This window comes from Echinops telfairi, unplaced genomic scaffold (genome assembly GCF_000313985.2).
Source record: "Echinops telfairi isolate 266 unplaced genomic scaffold, ASM31398v2 ScPeMD7_53;HRSCAF=182, whole genome shotgun sequence".
Lineage (NCBI taxonomy): Eukaryota > Metazoa > Chordata > Mammalia > Afrosoricida > Tenrecidae > Echinops > Echinops telfairi.
The window spans coordinates 12,833,046-12,857,254 of NW_022103951.1; the positions used below are offsets into that span (position 1 = coordinate 12,833,046).

Sequence of the window (24,209 nt, forward strand, 5' to 3'; positions counted from 1 at the left end):
CGCCCCGGTCCTTCCCACTGAATAGAAAATTGAGGCTCTGAGAAATAAATGCATAGAAAATAGAAGTTAAAGTGTACTCCCAGAGCACCTTAGTGGGTTATAGGAACAGTAAAGGCAGATGAATTAATCAGGCAGATGCTTTTTCTGAGTCTAGTCGGAAATTTCCCAATGTGGGCTGGATACTTGCTGTGAGGACTCAAAGCAGGAGCAGAAGTGAACCAGGGGATACAAGAAGGCCAGGCAGAGGGAATGGGCAAAAAGCTTTCCCACAGAGGGAGGTTGATGGCTAGAAAGAAGGTTGAGGTGTCTGGTCCCGGGGAGGGGTGGGGAGAGTAAGCTCAGAGAGAAAGGAGTGGCCAGGTCAAAGAATACAGGGGTGGGGGCAAGGGGACATTTGATGTTATCTTTTGCCACAGTGTAGAAGGCAAACTGCTGGGGATCAGAGTGGAAGGAAACAATTAGGAGGCAATTGGAGGAGTAATTGGAGGAGTGGAGATGAGAGGTGATATTCATTTGAAGGACAGTGATGTTGGGTGGAGAGAGAGAAGTGAGAGAGGGGTAGGGACTCTAGAGCCTTGGGGACTGTAACAAGCAAAGGAGAAGAAGGTGTCGAGGGTGAAGCCCTTTTTCTGCTTAAACAATTGATGGATGGTGGCCCCTGTGTGGACCAGGGAACCAGATGGCACTAAGAGAACCAGGGCTTCTGTTTTGAGCACGTTGAGTCTGAGGTATCATTGCCACATAGGCAAAGGTCAGAGGTGGCTCGAGATAGATATCCTTAAGTCAATGACAAAAGCCCAGGTGTGGTAACAAAAGCCTGGGCTTGGTGACAGTGTGAAGGGAGAAAAGATAGAGTGGCCAGAGCAGAGGTCTAGGCCTAGGAGGGAACCTTGAAACCCTTGAAAACTTAAAGCCCATGTAGACGAGGGTGGCCTGCAAAGTGGATGGAAGAACAGGCAAAGAGGCTGAGAGCCAAAAAAACCCAACCAAACAACAACCCTAGTGTATCACGAAAGGAAAGAACGTGCTTCAGGATGAAGGACGAGTCCAAGACCATCAAATGCTGCTGAGAGGCCACGTCAGATGAGAGTGAATAGTGTTTGTTGTGTTAAGCAACATGGAGGCCATGGGTGGCTTCAGAAAGAGCTGTGTCTGTAGACTGGTGGGGCTAGAAGGCAGATGGAGTGGCTTGAGATTGAGCATAAATGTATTGGCTTCTTACAACTACCATCACAAAGTACAAAACGAGGTGACTTAAAACAATATTCTTTCACAGTTCTGGGAGCTTCTCTCTGAAAGGTTTAGGGAAAGACCTTCCTTGACTCTTCTAGTTTCTGGTGGTCTTAGACACTGTAGAACTCCAAGTCTCCCCACCCTTTCACATGGTCATCTTCCCGTTGCCTATCTATTGGGTCTCTTTTCTTTTCCTCAGGACATCTGTCATATTGGACTAGGCCTTATCCAACTCCCGTGTAACCTAATGTTGACTGAACAAACTCCATCCACAGAAACATATTTTCAAATAAGGCCATGTTCCCTGGAACTAGGGATTAAGACTTTAGCCCTTTGATGGGAACACAGTTCATCCCCTAACAAACAGTAAACATGTGGAAACTGGAGCATGGAAAACCCTTTTGAAAATTGTGCCTGAGAAGGGCTGAGAGACAGCAGTATGTGCAAGAAAGGAGGATTGAGCAAAGCAGCTTTCTGTCCCTCCCCCACTTCCCCTGGGGGAAGCTTAAGCCTGTTGAGAAGTAAATGGACAAGCCTAGTGGGGAGTTGCATTCACAGGAGGCCATCCTGAGATGGGCAGAGGGGAAGAGTTCTTAAGGGAGGGATGGAGGAGGTGGATAGGATGTCTGTCCCTGGTGGAAGTATTGTATCTGGACATCTGGAGGATGAGTGAGTTTGAACAGATGACTGCAGACTTTCGTTATCTATGAAGCAAGAACATTTCATGAAACTGGGGTGTGATGAAACCGTTTGGGATTTGGGTGCCCTCAGGAGATTTGAAATAGTCACTGTGAAGAGAGCCAGAGAGCGAGAGAGCTGATGAAGAAATGGAAGGGATTACCAGGCCATTTGGGGATGCGGGCATCGTGAATTTATAGTTAAACCAATACGTTCTGTTTGGTACCTTTCTCAGGTTACACTTGATGACTCATCTAAAGCATGAGGTCAGCCATGGTTTTATTCTAAGGGCTTAGCTGTTTATACACTTAGTTCCTTATCACTCACGGTCTTGTCACTTGCAAGGTATCCAAAATGATGGATAAACACAGGAAATTAATATGTGCCACCAAGGAGCCCTGGTGTCACAGTGGGCTAAGCGTTGGCCTGCCAACTGCAAGATCAGTGGTACAAACCTCCCAGCTTGTCCGCAGTTATCTGCTTCCACAAAGACTTACGGTTTTGGAATTCCTGGGGAGGAGTTGTACTCTGCTGGATCAGGTCGCTATGTCAGAATTTATTTGATCACAGTGGGTTGGGTTTGGTTCATTTGGGTCTTTTTGGAGCACCTATTATGATTCAGGTATATGCACAGAAGGTAGCTAAGCTGCTATGACTGTTCTTATTTATGGCTTCTCCACGTGTTCTTTCTCTTGGGAGTGAAATGGCTGATGTGTAGGGGATGCTGAAGCGTAGCTGTAGTGTCTCTTTCCTTACCCTTTCTAAGTGGTTAATTTTCTCAATAAATGTATTCATCTTTTTAGGCATGAAATCAGACTCTAAAAAGTTTGGAAAACCCTAGCAGAAGTCGGTTAGCTTCAAAGGTTAGGTTGCAATCCCCTACCACTTACTCAAAGGCGCCCTAACACTCAAAGGTGCTCTGGTGGTGTAGAGGATTACACATTGGGCTGCTAACCACAGGGTCTGCAGTTCAAAACCAGGAGCCTCTCAGTGAAAGACAAGGCTTTCTACTCTTGTAAAGAACTACAGTCTCAAAATCCACAAGGCAGTTCTACCCTGTCCTCTAGTGTCACTGTGGGTCAGTATTGACTCAATGACAGTGAGTTTGGGTTTGTTTTGTTTTGTTTTATTAGAACACTCACCCAGGAGGAGCGGGTTCTGGTAGAGCGACAACACGCTTTCGCCAATGTACAATGGCCTGGGGGCTTGCTCTGTGTCCCAAACTTGACTCAGAGGGAAGACCAGCAGCCCGCTCATGCTCTTGGCTCCAAGAGGAAGCCACGACAGGGCAGGTGAAATCCGCCCCAAGCTTGGACAGCTGACTGCACTGCCTGCTCAGAGGAGAGAGAGCTGTCTGGCATCTTCAGCTTCCCGTCTGCCCCAGCTTGTGGTTGTCTGGTGCCTGTGAGCCCCGAGCCCGCAGCCTCAGGTCTCCAAGGGGCTGGCAGGCTGGTGGGAGTCTGTGCGCTCTTTCTAACCAGGCCTTTCTTTTCTCATGGTTTGGTCTCCCTTGGTTGAGTGGTTCCAGTTGGCCTACGGCTCTTAGGTGTCACGGAGTCCATTTCAACTCACAGTGGCACCAGGTGACAGAGTAGAGCTGCCCCAAGAAGCCCCTCCCAGGACATCCTGGTGGGGCATTTCAGGTCCTGGTCCCCAGACTTAGTGAGAGCGAGCCACTGGGGCCCCAAGCCTGCAAGTTTCCCTGACCTCTTCCCTTTTCATTTTCTGCTGTTTCTCCTCTTTCAGTATACCTGGGACACAAATGAGGAATACCTCTTTCGGGCCATGGTGGCTTTCTCCATGAGAAAAGTTCCCAACAGAGAAGCCACGGAGTAAGTAACCAGTGAAAACATCTCCTGGTCGATTTGTCGCACACTATTTGAGACAGGGTGTGTGGCTGGTGGAAAGCACAATTGGCTGGTGGAAAGCATGCCTTCACTGAAGTGTGTGAAGAGACATGTTTGTATCGGACATTTGAAAGATGTGTCGTCTAGTTCAGCTTACTCTTTATATCACGTCCAACCATGTTCTTTATCGAATGGGCACTTTGAAGATAATTATTAGTAAACATTTGTTTTACCTCCTAAACATAGCTAGTTAGATCCGCACTTACCTGGATTCTAAAGAACTCTCCTCTCATTTGGAGAGGCGTACAGTGTCTCCCCACGGTTGGTGTCTCTCAGAGCACCTTGTCTATGTAGTGAACGCTCTCAGTCCACTTTGAAATCATCTCACACTTGGCTGTTCTTCGGGAGGAATGCTCCTCTCGGTGTGATGGTTGCTTCCACCAAGAGGAACCTCCATTAGGGCAATATGCTGGCTCTGCTCCCATCTTCACACTTCCCTTGAGAGGTGAAATGAGTGAGCTAATTGGTGAGCTGGCAGAAACCATTGGCCGTGGGTTCCTTTCTCTTTGGGATCCAGCCGACCCACAGCCAGCAGGCATTCTCAGGAGAGCAGCGGGGCTTGCTGCGGCACACTCATACCCCTGAGGCTGCCTTGTCCTTTACACTGGCGCCTCATCGGGGCTGGGTGGGGTGAGAGGTGGAGGTGGGGCATGCCATCCGAGTGTTAAATATCCCGACCAGGCCCAATTCAGCTCTCCCGGGTTCAGCAGAGATAAACTTACCTAGCTCTGGGATTGAAAAAATAGAATTAGGAAGTCAATTTGCTGGCTAAAGCCACAGATGCCTACTAAGTTCCTTAATTGGCTTCCTCGCTGCTTCATTCTTTTATCTTAGTTCTAAAATATTTCAGAACCTGGCAAAGATGGTTACTCTTCATCCACCACCTTCAACTCCACGATATCTGACACATGGTCTGTGAATATAACGTAGAAAAGTAAACCGCCGCCATTGAGTCAACTTCAACTCCCAGCAACCCTGCATATAGGATTTCTTATTTTTATGGGAACAGATAGCCTCGCCTTTCTCCTGTGGAGAGGCTGGTAGCTTTGAACCACCAACCTTTTGCTTAATAGTCCAATGCTTATCTGATAACACCACCCAATATAAATGTGTGCATATAAATGTAAGTATATATGCATACAAACAGACCTATTTATATACATATATGTATATAAAGTTTATATGTATACCAATATAAACACATACAACATCAATATAAATGTATAGATACACATATATAACACGTTATACAGTAGAACCCTGGACCTTGACACTAATCCATTCTAGAAGGAGTGCCGAGATGTGACGCAGTTGAGTTCTGAATCCATTTTTCCCATAAGAAGTAACTGAAAATGGATTAATCCATTCTCGACCACCAAGTTTTTACCATGTTTGCCTTTTTATACAAAACATTACACAGACATTTCAAAGTAAATAAGTTCAGAGTTAAATAATATAATTTAAAAACATTTTAAAAGTTTTTAACAACCACAGGATGACCCATCCCTTGAGACTGATGAGGATCTAGATCTGTGGACACGGATGTGGAGAGGAGGATGGAGAGAGAGTCAGTGTTTGGAAGGGGAATCCCCTTCCATCAAATCAACTGGTAGCTGCTTTTCAGGAGGTTTTTTCCCCCCTTCTTTGCCTGTTTGCACTAGGACCTGGCTGGCTTTCTCTAAAAAAGAAATCTTTCTAATGTGGTCGGCTGTTAGCATTTCCTTGATTGTTTTCTAAAAGGGTTTATTAAATTATCATCAACAATATCTATAACAGTTAAGCAGTCCTTATCATGATGATTCTTTTCAAAAAACTCTTATGACCCATATTTTTTATCTAAAAGCAGTACATAAAGCCATAAAAACTAAGAAAATTATAGCAAAATGCTTGGAACACAGCCGCAAAAAGTCTAAACAACACATACTAACATCGCCAACTAATGCCACGTGACGGAAACACGAACTACTTTTGTTGACAAAAATCACGTGTGTCCGGTCAGATTCCGAAGTTTTGTTCAGGCTCCGATGCAAAATTTCTCAACATTCCGTGTCAAAATCCAATTATGTCGAGTACTGATGCGATGCAAAATTTCTCAACATTTTGTGTCAAAATCCAATTATGTCGAGTACTGATGCGGTCAAGTACCAGGGCTCTACTGTCTATGCATGTCGGTGTGTGTGTGTATATATATATATATATATATATATGAAATGTTTATGTATACATATATCTCAACTCACATATATAGATATATATATCTCTAAATGAAATGTTTATGTATACATATATCTCAACTCACATATATAGATATATATCTCTAAATGAAATGTTTATGTATACATATATCTCAACTCACATATATAGATATATATATCTCTCTAAATGAAATGTTTATGTATACATATATCTCAACTCACTGCCAAGGAGTTGTTGCCGAGTCAGAGACACCCTATAGGCCAGGGTAGAACAGCCCCTGTGGGTTTACTCTTCATGGGAGTGGAAAGCCTAGTCTTTCTCTTGTGAAGGTGACCAGTGTTTTCGAACAGCTGACCCTGCGGATTGACGCCCATCTGGTAACCACTATGCCACCAGGGTTCTTAACTTATCCATGTATACATACATACTACATACATACATATATATTATGTTTATTTGGTGCCAAAAATGGCCTTTATTTGGCTCATATATGTATATGAACCCTAGTGGCATAGTGGATAAGTGTAGTGCTATTTAACTGTAGGTTGGTGTTTCAAATGTACCAGCTGCTCTGAGGGAGAAAGGTGTAGCAGTTTGCTTCCATAGAGATGTACAGCCTTGGACACCCGAGGAAGCAGTTCTACTCTGTCCTATTGGGCTCTTATGAGTCATATATATCCAAAAAATCCAAACCAATTGGATTGCGGCAAAGTGCTGCCCAGTACAGGGCATGTACTGGATTCCTTGCCGAACCGCACTTTTCCAGGGTAAATCTTGTGATCTACAAAGGAACAGCGTGCTGTTGTCTCCATGGTAAGGGGATTAGTGGTCTCGTGCTTGTCAAACAGCAGCCCAACTCTCATTGAGCCCCTTTGAGTTCCAGAAACAAGAGCTTGATTCTTAGCACCCCTGGAAAGATTTGGCCCTGTCTGGTGCTGTTGATGAGAAGGGAGTGTGGAGCCAATTCTGAGAGGATTACATTAGACCCCAGATGCCCAGATGCTTGAACTTGAGGAGAGGGAGTGGACATTGTTATTGCCTCTTCAGTGATTGGCTTAAAGGGGCCACTGGCGTGTGCTAACACCATGCCTTTGTAAAAACAAATGTTCAAAATGATCACTGTGGAGAATTTTTTCAAAATCGCAGCACACTTGGGTTTCCCATGAGTTGGACCAATGGCATTTCAGCTTACTTATTACATCAAAGGAACCCTGGTGGGGCACGGGGTGGAACCATGGGCTGCTAACTCAAAGGTCAGAAGCTCAAACCTCCCAGCTGCCCTGCAGGAGAGGGATGAAGCAGTCTGCTTCTGGAAAGAGTTACCGCTTCGGGAATCCTGTGCAGGCAGTTCTCTTCCGTCCTTACAGGACCAAGATGAGTCAGAATCGACTCGATGGTAGCAACGTTTTTTTTAATGAATTGGGATGGATGCATATATCAAATCATTCCATAGTTTAATCACGTCCAGTAGATTTGTACATTTACGACCACAATCAGCTTCCAAATATTCTTTTTCTATATGGACCCCTTGATGTCATTAGCCCTTCACCCCACCACCACCTCTGTACCCCCCTCCTCCCAAAATCCTCATTCCACTTGCTGACTCTATAGGCTCATCAGTCCTGGTTTTCATACCCCCAAAATGAAAAAAAGTTACCAAAATGTCAAGAGGATGATCTCTCTGGATTGTGTGGAACAACAACATAGACAATTTAGCTCCTGAATTATGTACAACTGCCCTCTTTTCATTCAGCAATGCTCTCTCCTGACCGTTACACTTCCCCAGGGCCACTGTCACCTACACTCTCTTCAGGGGTTGCACAGCCTCCAACCATTTTACCGCCCCCCCCCCCAGGGCAATCTCTACTTCTTTGCTGGGTTTTTATAATATATTGTAGTGCTGCCCCCCCCGCCCCCGCCAACCTCACGGCCTGCTGTTGACACCTCTCTTCACTAGCAAGCCTCCTGCTCAAAGGTGCTCAGCTCTCAATGGGCTGGGAAGCCCACCAATTCCCATCTCCTGTCAGTCTCCTGTTTCTCTCATCATCTCTAGTGTAAAAGCCCTCTCTCTGTCCGTTTCCTCGGGCTAGAAGGGTCTTAGCACCTGGGGCCCACAGCACGTGATTCCCTCTTGGTTCTTGGTTCTTGGAAGTTGTGAAGTCCTTTCCACCTCTGGAATGACTCATTTTAAGCCTAGCAGGATGGCAAAATGGACCAATCCTCTCACGACAGAGTTCCATACACCTTATTTGCATGGTCCCATCCCCACAAGGGTGCCACAAACCTTATTGACATTAGTAGTAAACTATCCAATCCCGTTGGTGGGCCACAAGGACCTCATTTGCATAGTCCTACAAAGTCATATGGTGTGAGTTCCAAAAACTGGCTTGAAGGGTCATATTCATGCTTCACTGCACGGTATGTTACCAGTGTCTCTGTGGGGGCCATTGTGGTGTAGTTGTTATGTACTGGGCTGCTAACTGCAAGGCCAGCAGTTTGAAACTTCCAGCCATGCCTCGGGAGAAAGATGAGGCTTTCTACTCCCATGAGTTACAGTCTCAGAAACCCACAGGGGGCAGTTGTACCCTGCCCTGTAGGGTTACTATGAGTTGGAATCGACTCGATGGCAGTGAATTTGAGTTAGGAGTGGCACTCGATGTTCACATCTGGGTAAGGAAGTTGGAGGAAATTCTGTGCGACACAGTGGACATAATTACTAGTGGCCCAGTAATCCCTTTCTCTTTTTTTCCCCACCCTATCCTTGTGGGGATGGTATGAAATGACCGGCCCAGAAGTAGGTTCACCATGCCTGAGGTACGCCCTTGTGAGTTTCCAAAACTGTAATTCTATCTGGGAGTAGAAAGCCCTGTCTTCCTTCCTCGGAGCGGCTGATGATTTCAAACTACTGACCATGTAGTTAACAGGCCAACACATAGCCAGTACACCAGCAGAGCTCTGGGCAAGATATTCATGTAGGACAACTACTCCTTCTGCTGATGAAGACCCTTAGCAGTTAAAACTAGTTGCCCTTTATGTTACTATCATTCTTGGAGGAATGACGGAAGTGGTGTGACGTATACTACTAGTACAGTGGGTGGCATAATAATAAATACTTGATGCATTTGGATACCTAGAAGGACTATCTAAAAAACGCGCTTCAACCATGATTTAGACCCCCCTTAAAGGGACTGGAACCAATCAATATCTTGAAATATGAAAACAACTCTATTATTTTCATAATATGTTTGTATCTGCTATTTCATTAGCCATGGAACCCAGAAGAAATATCCATTAATCCATCGTGCAGTCTGTTTGTGTGTTTTCTTATCGTTTATCTTACTGTGCCCAGAAAACGTTTTACAAAGATAACTCATATATTGTAATTAGGGGGTGTACCTGACATCAAATAGGCGGTGGGGTGGGGGGATGCTGCTAACCATCCTACCATGCACAGAACAGCCCCCACAGCATAGAACTGTGTGGCCCCACCGTGGTGTTGACAGTGCCCAGGTGGAGAGCGCCTGGCTCAGTTCCTTGCATTCATCTGTGGACCAGCCCTTCTTGAGAGCAGCTGCCACATTGACTTTATCCATTTCCCCGCTGGTGGACATTGAGGTTGCTCCAGTTCTCTGCTATAACGCACAGTGCTACCATCAGCATCCTTGCCAGTTCTCATGCGTTTCTGGTGGGCGTGCTCTCAGGTCTAGGAGGCCCTTCCGAAGGACCCTCTGATGGTTCGACCAGTGGACACTCTCACAGCCCTGCACCAGGTTCTAAGTCCCTCTGTGCTTCCCAGCAGGGAATTTAGCTTGTGAAGTCTTGCCAGTGTGAAGACTTTCAAGAGTCTCTCAATTTTTGCTTATCTATCAGGCTGGGCAAGCTGAATAATTCACAACCCCCCACCCCGCCCCCCAAACTGTTCTCCACGGCTTTAATCTGTGTTCTAAAACTGTCTGAACTTGAGGATTTCTGCCAGCAGAGGTCATTGTGCCCCAATGCTATTCCCCTGCTTCAGTTACTAACTTCCTCCCCACTTCTAATACCCCAGCACCCCCACTCCATCCTTATCCCACCTGCTCCCTGCCTCCCCACTCCTCCAGCTCTCCCCCTCCATACACCTACCCCACTCTCCCATCCTCCACCCCCACCCCCACCACTGGTATCAGAAGATGGGACGTCTGTGGCCATTTTGGCTTTTTCACATCTGTGGATTTGCTGCCACCACTTGCTGGGCAGAGGTCAGGGATCCTGCTAAAAGCCCTTAAGTGGACAGGAGATCCCCCACCCCCACCCCCATCTCCCCCTCCTCAAAATGATCCAGTTTGGACAGGACAGCTCCACAACCCCCATCCCCCCCCTTCTCAAAATGATCCAGATCCGCATATAAATTCTGCCCCATGGACAAACTCTGCGGCCTATCAGTATGACCATCTCTAGGAAAATAAACGACTCACCTCAGTATTGCCACAAACAAAAATTTTATTAAGAAAACTATTCAATGATTTGAACTGGGGAAATTGGGTGGCGAAGGGAAGCAAACTTGGTCTCTTCAGGGTGGGCTCTGAAGGTGGGACTTGGCTGCCCCGTGGCTGGAGCAGGAGGAGGTGAGCTGTGGGTGTCACTGTCCCACTTCGGAGTAGAACAGAGGGTCGGCAGGAGAGAAGGCTGTGGACTTGGCTCTCCCGCTGTGCGTGGCCTTGGCAGCAGGCTGGGGAGCTTCAGGGGTCACGGTGAGCAGGCAGCGTCACAGCAGCAGGTTGGGCAGCAGGCGAGGACGGAAGGGTGGTGGTGGTGGTGATAGTGGGCAGCAGGGCAGCAGGTGATGTCGGAAGGGTGGTGGTGGTGGGCGGCGGCGGCAGGGCATCAGGTAAGGATGGAAGTATGGTGGTGGCAGGAATCTGGGCAGCAGACGAGGACGGTAGCACTTCATTTTGGGCCCCCGGAGCATCAGGTGGAAGGAGCGCATGGTAGGCTGAGGAACGATCGGCAGGTTGATGTTGCAGACACCGCATTTCCAGGGGGGCCCGCCTTTGGTCAGCGGCCCTGGCCTGGGGACGAAGGGCCGCAGCTCACCATTCTTCAGCACCGGCCTGAAGGCAGATTGTCGCGGTGGCTCAGGGTCGCGGACCTCAAACTTCAGGGTCGCGTCGAATTTGATGCTCTCTCTGTCGCCCTGGCTCTGGAGCTGCACCACGGCCCTGGCCCTCTTGGCCTTGGGCTTGATCGGGTTGATCTCGCGGAGGCGGCGGAGCCGGAGGCCGCGGGGGAGCCCCAGCCTCTGGGTGTAGAGGTCGAATCTCCTGATGGCCTGGAGATGCATCTGGTTGGGCAAGCGCAGCGAGTCCTCAGTCTCCCTCAGTACCCCGGGCTCCAGGATCATGAGGCCAGGGGGGATGCCATGGGAGAGGTGTAGAGATGGGGGCTGGGCTGTGCCCAGGAACTTGCCCAGGTAGTTGCCCATGGAAGTCGGCGGCAAGTTCGAGAGAGGCCTCCAGAAGTTCCCTCAACGTCTGCCTATGAGGTCTGCCTGGAGCACTTAGAGTTCCTGGTGACAGTTGGAGCCTGAGGGGGCGGGGGTGGGGGTGGAGTGGAAGTGTGGAAGGGGGAGGGGAGGCATCTTGGTGAGTTCGGGTGTTCTGCCTGGAGGCGACCTCTTGAGTTTGGGTATTTGGCCTCTCCATTCGAGTCCAGACAGCCCTTATGAGACGCAGGGGACAGAACTGGTTGCCACGACAGCCTAAGGGACACCAGAAGGTCAATTTCATCCTTTTCTCCTGTGGATCGCATGCGTTTGACTCTGGCCAGAGGGGCTTAAGGGTTGCCTCCATTTTGGTCCTACACTTAAAGGGAGATAGGCTAATAATAGGTCGACTGGAAAATTCTAGATAATGCCACAAACATACTAAAAGTAAGGTACACTCGGCCATGTAACACCGAAGGTTGGAGTCGGTACCAATTCACAGCAACGTTATGCATATGACAGAAAGAAACACCGCCTGATCCTGCGCCATCCTGACAATTGTCCTTATGTTCGGCCTCATGGCTGCAGCCACTGTGTCCATCCATCGTGTACAGGGCCCTCCTCTTTTCTACTGCCCTGCCCCTGGAGTTTATCAGGCAATCTTGAACACCGTCCGCCTGAAGCGTCATTTAAAAACAAACTCTTAAAATGATTCTGATGATCAGCTCAGTGAATGTGATGTACGTTCCATTCTTCCACAAAGATTCTTAATGTCCCTCCCCCCCACCCCTCTGTCTCTCTGTGTAAAATGTATGTCTTAGGGATATAGTGGGAGTCATGGATGATTTATTATTTTCACCTTGGCACTGCTGAGCTTATGTGGACTCTTCCTGTAGTTTTCAGCTGGCACACATTCATCTCCAGATCATCTTCTCTTTGAACATGAAAACATGTATTTGGTGTTGTCCTGCTCATCATCGAGTAGAATAAGTCACATTTCCAACTCACAGTTGAGAAGCATTTGCCTGCCAAGCCAAGTGCCCCAAGGCAACTGGGTAATTGATTCAAACCCTCTGTCACCCAGGTGTGTTCAAGGTGGAGTGAAAGAAACATTTCCTCAAATGGATGGGCACAAGGCATTGCTTGGGTCGGAAACCAGGTTGGGGTGAGGGAGAAAATATGTAAGTCAAGTGCAGGTCACAGAATATGCCCAAGAGGCCTCAACAACGGGGATCCAACCCTGAGTTTAAGGAGGAATCCTGGGGAGGCCAGCTTGCTATCAGCTGAGAGATGAGGGAGTTCGAGATCCTAACTCCCCTCACTGGTCTATCCCATTTATTTCTTTACTCATCCGTGCGTGGCATACTCGCCATTTAAGGAATGGTCCTTACATTTATGAGTTTGAAATCAAAGAGTGCATTTTCCTGGCGTCCTTGTTTTCTTCATAAGACATTTCTTCACGATACTAGAAATGACTTTGCGTATTTAGGTAAGACCCCCCTCTTCCTATGCCTTGAACCTCCGGGTGGATGGTCAAATGCCATTGGGTATAATTTTTCTGACCATGTCCTTTCCCTCCCCCTTTGTCTGCAGAATTGCCCATGTCCTACTTTGCAACATCACCCAGCGCGTGTCCTTCTGGTTTGTGGTGACTGACCCTTCGAAAAACCACACCCTTCCTGCAGTGGAAGTGCAGTCAGCCATAAGGTAATCGCCCCTGAGTAGGCTTTCTAGGGAGACACCAACTTGTGGGAAAGTCAGTGGATTTCACCTTTTCTGAAGTCTATTTCATCCCCTCTTCACGCATGACTAATTTATCAAGAGCTCAGGGTCAAGGGTTTCATTTCATTGATCTTAGAGACTGCTGTAGGGCATTCAAGGACAATTTGCCTCCAAGGAGAATTTGGCACTACCTGGCAACATTTTTTGGGGGGCAGGGATGTTGTCGCAACCAGGGACACCACTGACATTGAGGAGGCAGAGTGCACCAAAGAATCGTTCTGCACCAAATGTCATGGGGGCTATGGCTGAGGAATCCTGACTTAAATATTAGCTAGGAAAGTTTAGTCCTGTCCGCTTTTGGCAAGAACACTTTGTATGGCATGATCATGTGATGGTTCATCACACGGACTGGAGCCAGAATAGTTGCTTCTCGCTACCTATTCAGCTTCAGCGCAGGCAAGTTGCTTAGCCTTTTCGTGCTTTCTCCCCATCCTCTGTAAAATGGGGTTAATACCACTCACAGAGTTGGCAAGAAGATAAAATGAGTTAATAGCTGTAAGGAGTTTTGAGGGGCAGACCATACCTTGTTATTTCTTAGGTCAATGTACAGGCTTGACTGCTAACAGAGGCACTTTCTTTAAAAGGTACAATCGAGACTCTACTTAAATTAAAAATGAACACATATCACAGATCTTATTATCTCAATAGATACTGAGGGACCTTGTAAGATGTTAAAACGGGTTCAAAGGAGAATTCAAGGAACCACCAGAATCCCCAATTGGAGCCAATCACCACAAAGAGCTATATTATTATTATTTTAAGAGCTAAATCCTTGACCTTCACCCGAAGTACTAGTCTACCTTCTCATGTTAATTGAAGCTTGGTTTAACAATCCCCACCTCCAAACAAAACCACGGTGGTCAGGGAGTCAGTTCCAACTGATGGAAAAGCCCTGCGTTATACAATAGAATTCCGTAGGACTTTCTTGACTGTATTCTTTATGGAAGCAGATTGCCAGGCCTTTCTTCCAATGGGTAGGGTTCAACCCTGATCTATGTCGGTAGTCAAGAGCAAATAGCTTTCACCACCCAGGGACCTCTGGTTCTCACCCCACCCACCAGAGTTTTCATTTCCACACAGCCTTCCCCATTCACAGCCATGAACCAAATCCCTTTTCACGTGGCATTCGACACTTTTCATACTCCCTCCATGGAGGGTCTCATTTCCTGTTTAAAATGGTGAAAAATATTTACAAATGGACACACTAGCCTATCAGCTGGACAGTAAGCAATGATGTTTCACCAGGCACAGTCCATTTGATTTTCTTCAGAAAATAATCATTTCTATTGTATCAGCATTCTAAAACTTAAAGATTTTCAAAATAGTCCAATGGCATATTCTTATATCTAAGAAGCAGAAGGATGCAATTTGTATTTACTTCAAGTGATGTCCACTTCTTGTGTGTCACAACTGTAAATTCAAATGCTGGGGAAGCTCTGGACAATGACAAAGGAAGACCCATGAAGAGCTGACACCTTTGAATAATGGTTTTGGCAAAGCCTACTGAATATACCACGACTGTCCAGAGGAATAAAGAAATCTGTCATAGAAGAAGACATCTAGCCAGAATGCTCCTTAGAAGAGAGGATAGAGAGACTTTGTCTCGCTTTCTTTGCATGTATTACTCAGATGGACCACTCCCAGGAGAAAAACTGCATGCTTGCTTATTCAAAAAAGATGGTAGAAAAAGAGGGAGCCCCTCAACCAATGGCTACAACAATGGGCTCAAAGATACTTACTATTGTGAGGATGGTCCAGGACCTGGTGACGTTTCATTCTGTCATATCTGGGCTTGTTATGAACTGGAGCCAACTTGATGGCACCTTAAAAAAAAGCACCTAGAAATTGTCATGAACACGGATTTGCATGTGTCTGAAAAGTATGTTTATCTCTTCCCCAAAGAGAAATGCTTAGTGAAAGAATTCATTTGCTTTCTATAAATATTAACATTTAAGATAATGAACCTATAGTTCAAAAGTCAAAGCTTTTGTGAACAAGCGTCTATTTCCCTTGTTGAAGCAAACAAGCAGAGGAGCTATACCAGCGATTCTCAACCTGCAGATTGTGACCCCTTTGGGAGTCAAACGACCCTTTCATGGGGGTCACCTGATTCATCACAGTACCAAAATGACAGTGATGAAGTAGCAACGATAATAATTTTATGGTTGGGGTCACCACCACATGAGGAACTGTATTAGAGGGTCATGGCATAAGGAAGGTTGAGAACCACTGCTCTATACCAGTGGGAACTCCTTAATCTGCTTTAACAAGAAGGTTTGAAGTAAGTCATTTGTGCACTTTCCCCACTAAGTATACTGGTCCACAAGCTCACTGTCGCCGAGTCAATTCTGACTCATCGTGATCCTGTAGGATAAAGAAGGTTTCCAAGACTGTCATTCCTTTCATGGGAGTAGAAGCCTTCTTCTTTGTCCCGAGGAGCGGCTGGTGCTTTCGGACTGCTGGCCTTATCGTAACCACTACGCCACTAGGTCAAACCCACCGCTTAGGGTGTTGGAGTTCGGAATATTGCATTTCACGTGAAAATGCCTTTTAATTCAGGTCTTATGAACAGGAAGATTGCAAGAAAAATGAAGGCACTAGGTGTCAGTTCATGTGAGGAGGTTGATGAGTGTTTGAAGGTGAAGGTCAAGGAGTTCTCCAATTGGCAATTCCCTTGTGGAGGCAGATTTAGTCTGTACTTGAGCTAGAACTTCCAATCAACCTGAGACGTGACAGCGCCCAGGTCCAGCTTGGAGTGAGAAAGTAGCAACAGGCTAGCCAGATAGCTTGAATGAGAATGCAGAGCCAAGGCTCATTTCTTTTATTTTTTCCCCCTGAGTTATACCTTGGTCATGAACTTTATTATTGTGTGGAAAGGTTTATATTCCAGATTATCCCAAATCAGTTATGAAAACACAGAAGCCTCACATAGTTGGAGTCAATGACTTTCAAATTATCCCTTGCCCTGGGCTCTCCGACTGGGGTTCCACTTCCAATCAATAAATGATTAGGCCAGGCCTTGGCACAGCTTTTTTCTGACAATGGGCTTCCCTGATAGCTTGGGGCTGGTTGGCAGAGACCCTAGAGCCATCATGATGGGGCTCTCTGCACCTGTGCTAATAGTCGCCATCAACACATGTGACTTGTCCAAAATAAGATATGCAATCAGCATAAAAAGCACAGTGATTTTCTGAGAGACTTGGTACGAAATAAGGAGTCCCTGGGTGCTACAAAGGGGCCCTGCCTGGTAGTGCAGTGGTCATGCACTGGGCTGTTAACCGCCAGGCCAGCAGTTCCAAACTACCAGCTTTCTACTCCCTTGAAGAGTTCCCATCTCAGAAGCTCCCAGCAGCAGCTCTACCCAGTCTTATAGGGTCACTGATTCAGCATGGACTCGATGGCAGTGAGTTTAGTTTTGGTTGGGTGGTGCAAGCAAAGCCCTGGAAGGTTGGTGGTTAAAGTGCTAGACTGCTGACCAAAAGGTTAGTGGAGAACCCACCAAGCTACACAGAAGGCATTAGCAAAAAACCAAAGGCTCTAGTGCAGTGGTTCTCAAACTTCATGATGTTGTGACCCTTTAATACAGTTCCTCATGTTGTGGTGACCCACCCAACCATAAATTTATTTTCATTGTTACTTCATCACTGTCATTTTGCTACTGCTATGAATTGGGCGACCCCTGTGAAAGGGTCGTTCCACCCTGGAAGGGGTCGAGGCCCACAGGTTGAGTACTGCTGCTCTAGGAATAGAGTCTAGAATACCAATTGAATTGTTTCAGCAAGTTGAGGAAGCACTGGAAGTACTCACTTGTCTATGCCAATAAATTTGGAAGACAGCTAGTTGGCAATAGCCAATAGAAGGCATCCACATTTGTGCCCATTGCAGAGGAAGGTGACCCATCAGAAGGCACAACTTATAAAATGATATCATTGGTATCACATGCAAGTAGAATTTTGCTGAAAACCTTTCCACAACGGTTGCAGCACTACACTGACAGGGAGCTGCTAGAAATTCAAGCAAGTGGGATTCAGTAGAGGAAATGGCACAAGGCATATAGTTGCAGACTTTGACCTCAAGCAGAGAGTATCAGCAAGATGTTTATTTGTGCTTTGTTGATTATGCAAAATTATTTTACTGTATGGATCCTAACTAAATATGGATAACATTGAGAAGATTTGGGATTCTGGAGCACTTCGAATCAGCTGTGCAATCCAATAGAGCTTTTGGTGTCTCTGTGATCTACCTTAAAGTTCTATGAGTCTAGTGTAGAAGCTGCCTCTCAGGACAGAAAACGTGTAGACAGAGCTCAAATCTCAGGACTTCTGGATGTTTGTATGGCATTTGCAACAGTTGACAGTAGTTGAGCATCAGTTAGCACCTCGCTGGCCACTGTAACCAATGAATAGATAACCAGGTAAACCACAACACAAAGGCCTTCTCCAAACTTTTTTTGTTTGTCAACCTAAAGTCTCCTGCCAAAGGGAGGCTTTGTTTCCAAAGACATGCATAATTCTGGAGGGGCGGGGTCTGTATTTTTCTGCTTCTCATGTTTGTGTTTGTCTTGTTTTGTTTGCTTTGAAATATCGACACACTTTAGAATGAACAGGAACCGGATCAACAATGCCTTTCTTTTGAATGACCAGACTCTGGAATTTTTAAAAATCCCTGCCACTCTTGGACCACCCACTGACTCAGCTGTGCCCGTCTGGATCATCATATTCGGTGTGGTCTTTTGCATCGTCATCGTGGCAATCACGCTACTGATTTTATCAGGGATCAGGCAGCGTAGAAGGTAAGAGGTTTAAAGGGAGTGACTTGAGAAGTAGGAACCCTGGAAGTGTAATGGTTATTCGTTGAGCTGCTATCTGCATGGTTGGCAGTTCAAAACCACCAGCAGCTCTGTGAGAGAAAGAGTGGCCTTTCTACTTCCCTAACTCTTGGAAACCCACAGGGGGCCGCTATGAGTCAGCAGTTGCAACTCAATGGGAGTGAGTGAGAATTTGAAGAGCATTTGCCCAATTTATTTTGTGACTTGGAAAAATAAGATTTTCCCTTGGTTGATGATCTTGCCTTAAACCTGAAACTTTAAAAAAAATGATGATTAAAAAATATATCACCCAAGTTCTCCTTTGGGGTCCCTTTTAGAATCGAATGCCCCTGACTTAGTTGAGGCTACTTCTATCACCATCTTCCTCTCTATTCTACACCATGTATCTTGATTGATATTTTTAAAAACATTTTATTGAGGGCTCTTACAGCTCTTGTAATAATCCATACATCAATTGTATCAAGCACATTTGTCCATATGTTGCCATCATTATTTTCCAGACATTTGTTTTCTATTGAGCCCTTGGTGTCAGCTCCTTTTTTTGGATTGATTTTTTATAACAATGGTCTCGTATAATATTTGTCTTTTGTGACCAACTAACTTTATTCTTGATGTTTCATGTTTTACAGTTTGATTGTTACTCCTTAGTGTTGTAGAGTATGCTGTTATGGATATGTACCAAAATGTGTTTATTTATTCTTCCACTGATGGTCATTTAGGTTGCTTGGCTCTTCCCACCATTGTGAATAATGCTTGGATGAACATGGGTGTGCATATATATATCTATTCACGATATGCCTCTTATTTCTTTAGGGTATAAACCGAGTAAAGGGATTGGTGGTATTTCTTCCCAGTGTTTGAGGAAGCACTGTATCACCTTTTCCAGTGGTTGTACTGTGTTACAGTCCAGCAGTATATGAGGATTCCAATCTCTCCACACCCTCTCTAGCATTTGTTAGTTTCTGTTTTCTTGAACTTGGCTATCAATGCCAGAACAAGGTGGTATCTCATTGTTGCTTTGATTTGCATCTTTCTAATGACTAGAAATGACAAACATTTTTCCATATCTTTGGTGGCCATTTGGATGTCTTCTTTGGTGAACTATCTCTTCATGTCCTCTGCCCATTTTTACTTGGATTATTCTTGTTTTCTTATTGAGATGTTGTAATTTTCTATAGATTTTTAGAGATGAGTCCCATGCCAAGCCCCTGGCCCCTTGTCTGTGGGTTCTCTTTTTACCCTTTTGATGAAGTATTTGGGTTCACATAAGTATCTTTTTTTTAGGAGGTTCCAGTCATATATTTTGTCTTCTGCTGTGTGTGTTTTGTTATATTTGGTAGTGTGCTTTATGCCATGTATTAGGGCCCTTAAGTTTGTCCCTATTTTCTAATTGATGATCTTTATGGTTTTCGTGTTTACATTTAGGTCTTTGATCCACCTTGAGTTTGTTTTCTGTATATGGAGTGAGGGTTGAGTACTATTTTATTCTTCTGCAGATTGAAATCAAATTTTGCCAGCACCGGTTGTTGAAGAGACTATCTCTTTCTCATTAAATATATTTCAGCCTTTTGTCAAAAATCGGTTGTCTGTAGGTGGATGGATTGATCGCTCTATTCTCTTCCAGTAGCCTATCTGTCATTATATCAGGACCAGGCTGTTTTGACTGCCTTGCTTGTGTAGGTTTTGCAGTCGGGAAGTGAGAGGCTGTGTCCTTCTTCAGGGAGTGCTTTGCTTATCCTGGATCCTCTTCCCTTTTCATACAAAGTTGGGAATTCATTTCTCCAATTCTTTAATGAATGATGCTATGATCTGTATCAGATTTGCATATTTATAGATTACTTTGGCATTTTCACAATGTTAGGTTTTCCTATCAATTAACATGGAGCATGTTTCTATGTTTGGTAGTTTTCTTTGTACAAGTCTTCTGTTTTTCTGCTTAGGTTTATTCCTAAGTATGGCATCTTTGGAGTGACTATTATAAATGGTAGTGCTTTCTCGAGTTCATTTTCAGAGTTCTTTTCATTAGTGTCCAAGAATTCGACTGTTTTTTATGTTGATTTTGTACCCTGCCACATTGCAGAAGTTTCCAATTATTTCCAACAATTTTCTTGTCGAATCTTTGGGATTTTCTATGTCTAGAATGATATCACCTGCAAATAGAAGTTTACTTCTTCTTTGACAATTTGGATACCTTTGGCTTCTTTTTGTTGTCTAATAGCTCGGGTTAAAACTTGCAATATGATATTGAATAAGACTGGTGATAAAGCACATTTCTGTCTGGTTCCTGTTGGCAAGGGAAATGTTTTCAGTTTTGTACCATTAAGCAAGAGATGTTGGCTATTGGTTTTGCTTTTATGGCCTTTATTATGTTGGGGAATTTCCCTTTATTATATTGAGGAGTTTTCCTTCTATTTCTGTTTTGCTAGAAGAGTTATATTTATTATATGACATCACAAAAATAAATATATGAAAATAAGTGTTGTTGTAAAAGCAATGAGGAACACTTGAGAAGGTTAATTTTTAGAGCACTAGAATTCTATTTCAATCTTTTAAAGGGGAAACCACGAAAGACAAAATGTAAACAAGGGGAGTAAGGAGGCACACCTTCCCTTTGGATGCACGCCTGCAGCTCTTTTTACCTTTGGCATTCATGATTCTGTGAAAACAGGATCAGATTCATTTTGTTAATGCTGACCATTTTTATCAGGACTGAGGGTTGGATTTTGCCAAATGCCCTTTCAGCATCAGTTGATACGATCTTATAGTTCTTTCCCTTTGCTTTATTTACATGGTATATTATATTGCCAGACTTGATCTTAATAACAGTGTCATGATTTTGTAAGCTGGATACCCAAAGCAGGCATTTGGGGTAGGCAGTGTTCATTTTTCGAAGCGATCCACACACAGATACCAACAGACCCCCAGTTCCATCTATGTCTCCACACCTTGGCCTGTCTCTTCTTGACACAGTGCCCGCAGACCATCATCTTGTCCTGGATATACTCAGCCAGCCTTATGCCTCTCGCCCTTTGATGGATGCTCTTCTCTTTAGTGTCTAGGACATTCTGTAGAGCAATCAATTCCTTGCATCATAATCACTTGGAAGACTTGTTTAACATGTAGGTTCCTTGACCCTACTGCAAACTCAGTAAATTGGCATCTGTGAAGAAGACGTAGTCCAGTGAATGTCCAGTTGAATCTAAGTCACTTAAATGTTTGACTGCTTCCATTTTTACTACTTCATTGTGGATTCCCAAAGGAGTAGGAGTCCTGTAGGCACCATGGTTAAGCACTTGACTGCTAACTGAAAGGTCTGAGGTTCAAACCCACCAGCTGCTCCAAGGGAGAAAGATAGAACAGTTTGCTTACATAAAGACGACACCTTTCGGAGCCCTGTGGGGGCCATTGCTACTCTGTTCTATAGTTCACCAGGATCAACTCCACAGCAATAGATTTGTTTTCATATAGATTCTCACTCCCCAAGTTCATTTACCTGGGTTCTAGAACCATTTGCAAATGTTGATGTACAACTTATACGATTTCAAGAGGGAGAGTTCCTGAGTGGAGCAGGAAGAGAGAAGATAGAGTTTCTCGGCATGATGGACGGAGAAACCACTGATGTTACAAATACTTCCTATCCAGAGGGGAGCCTTCAACTCTCATGAAACATCTTGATCCTTCTAAACCTTCCTTTCTAATATGAAGGGAAATGGATTCTAATAAATGGGATTCCCAGAAACATGCCTTACGTTTCAAAGGGTTGGTGCCTATACCAGACATGTCTGATTTATTTGGTCAAGGATGAGTTCTACTAATTGCTTCTCCTGAGGTTTACTGCTGTCTCTATGTTTCATCTGTTATTAGCTGAAAGTAATAATTTGCAATCTTGGATTCCATGATTCCCTCCTCCCCCAATTGATAACTTGAAATGCTATAGAATAAATGTGGTTTCTGCCCAGTCTTCCAATGAAACTCAAAGACTAGGGTCAAATTCTACTTGCTCCCTTTTCTTGGTGACCACGTAATCCAAAGGGACCATGTAATGCAAAGTGAAAATTGTTTGTTTTGGGTTGATTAAGAAATAGTCTCTTGCAAGATTTGAATATCTGTGCTGAATATTTTGAAAGTTTGTGTTAATCCTGAGATATTATGTTTCTTTTGATTCTAATGCTCATTTGTTTTTGTTATGTGCCATTGAAGGGATTTCAACACATAGCAACCTTATAGGACAGAGTAGAACTATCTCAGAGGGTTTGCAAGGCTAGAAATCTTTACCGAAGCAGAATGCCATCTTTCTCCCAGAGAGCAGCTCGTGGGGTCACACCGCTGACCTGCCCTGAGCAGCTCAAAACTTAACCTACTGTGCCACCAGGTCTCCTTTCTAATGCTTATAACCTTGGCAGATTCACTCCGTCTGCTTTTTCCTTGATGTCCTCATTCGTACAATAAAAGTAGGAGTTCGAAGAATGGACTCTGCCAATAGAATGCTTAGAGTCAAAGGTTGATCTCTGAGGTGCCACCCTTGGGTAAAGTCCTGTAAATCTACTGACACCAGGCAGCCAAGGCAATGAATCCAGAAAACGGAGTTTGGGAGAATATGGCTTGTGGGGCTGGTGTCAAATTGGTTAAAGTTTGTTGTCTTTGTTATCTATGCTTGGATAACTTTTACTTTCTCCGGAGTAACTGAAGTGTGGTGGACATCAGTGAGTAACTTGGTGGGACAAAAAGAGCTAAGACAGTAAGTGGAGCAATTAGAGGGGTGCCTGCCACACAGTTAGCACCCAGTAAGTGTTGGCTGTTACTATTATTTTATTATCCTGCCATTTACTGTGCTTTCAGCTTGTTTGTGCTGGGATCAGCTGTCTCCTTCCTCTTGAGCAGGTGCTGCAGTCACATAATAACTAGGTGCACAACATCCTAATCGGTTGCCTGGGAGAAGTCACAACCTTGCCTTCACGAATTCATTTCTTACTCAAACTAGGAAAGCAGATGGACCATTCTCTTGTGTAAACCTGGTGAGCATCAATAATTAGCAAATATAGTCAGGACAGCTATGATAACCTTCTGAAGAGAAATCGATTTGTTGTGATTCAAATTTGAGTCAAATGTGTGGTTGGCTTCCCTCAGGCAAATCACTGACATAAAGATGAGGAGAAGGTGCAGATAAAATGGGGAGGGCCCCCCAGAATGTCATTAAAGATCTCTTACAACCATGATAAAGAGAAGCGTTGTCTCCAAAACCTTGAGTGGTGAGGAAGACAGTCAATGAAGAGTCCAGCCATTGAATGAACACATTATATAATAATGAGAATACTTGGTTGAGAAACCCTGGTGGCATAGTGGGTGACAGAAGGAGAAAAAATCTCAGAATCACAATCCTAGGTGGGACCAGAGGGTCATCGAAATCACCATCCTGTTGGTCTGCAGAATGGTGCCCCTGTCATCTAAGACATGGAAATGTGAACTTGTCATTGAGGAAACTTCTCAAGCAGACCTTTAAAATGTTTGCTTTGTCCATGACATAATACATTGCTTATTTAGAGCCACCAATGGGATGGGAATTACGCAGTCATTGGCGCACAAACTAGATGAACTGAAATTTTAACAGCTGGGCCCTTTAGTATGACCTTGACCAAGTCACCTAACTTCTCTGCGGCTTAGTTTTCCCATCTGCAAAATGGAGATAATATCTCTCTTTTTATATACTTTTCCTGGGGACTCTTACAGCTCATATCACAATCCATACATTCACCTATTGTGTCAAGCACATTTGTACATTTGTTGCCATCATCGTTTTCTTTCTACTTGAGCGCTTGATATCAGCTCCTCATTTTTCCCTCCCTCCCCCAGAGATAATATCTCATAGGGCTTTCAGGAGAATGAAATGAGATAAATATGACTAAAGGACCCTGCAGTTGTTGTTCTGAGGCGTCACCAAGTTGTTTTTGACTCATAGCGACCCCAGCCGTGTAACAGCTCCACCATTTTGATGTTTGCGCCCATTGTTGTAGTCACCGTGTCAATCCATCTCACTGCGGGTCTTCCTCTTTTTCATGGACCCCCTACTTCAGCAAGCATCATGTCCTTCTCCAGGGACTGGTCCCTCTTGTTAAGAGGACCAAAG

The 24,209-nt window shown here is 44.8% G+C and overlaps 1 protein-coding gene across 1 annotated transcript in view; it reads left to right on the plus strand.

Moving 5' to 3' along the window:
- CLTRN (collectrin, amino acid transport regulator) overlaps window positions 1–24,209 on the plus strand; it is a 34,939-nt gene that overhangs the window by 1,815 nt on the left and 8,915 nt on the right. The window contains exons 3-5 of the mRNA XM_004709944.3: window positions 3,658–3,743; window positions 13,069–13,182; window positions 17,855–18,049. Of these exons, the coding sequence (XP_004710001.1) occupies window positions 3,658–3,743; window positions 13,069–13,182; window positions 17,855–18,049 (395 nt within the window). The remainder of the gene's footprint in view (window positions 1–3,657; window positions 3,744–13,068; window positions 13,183–17,854; window positions 18,050–24,209) is intronic.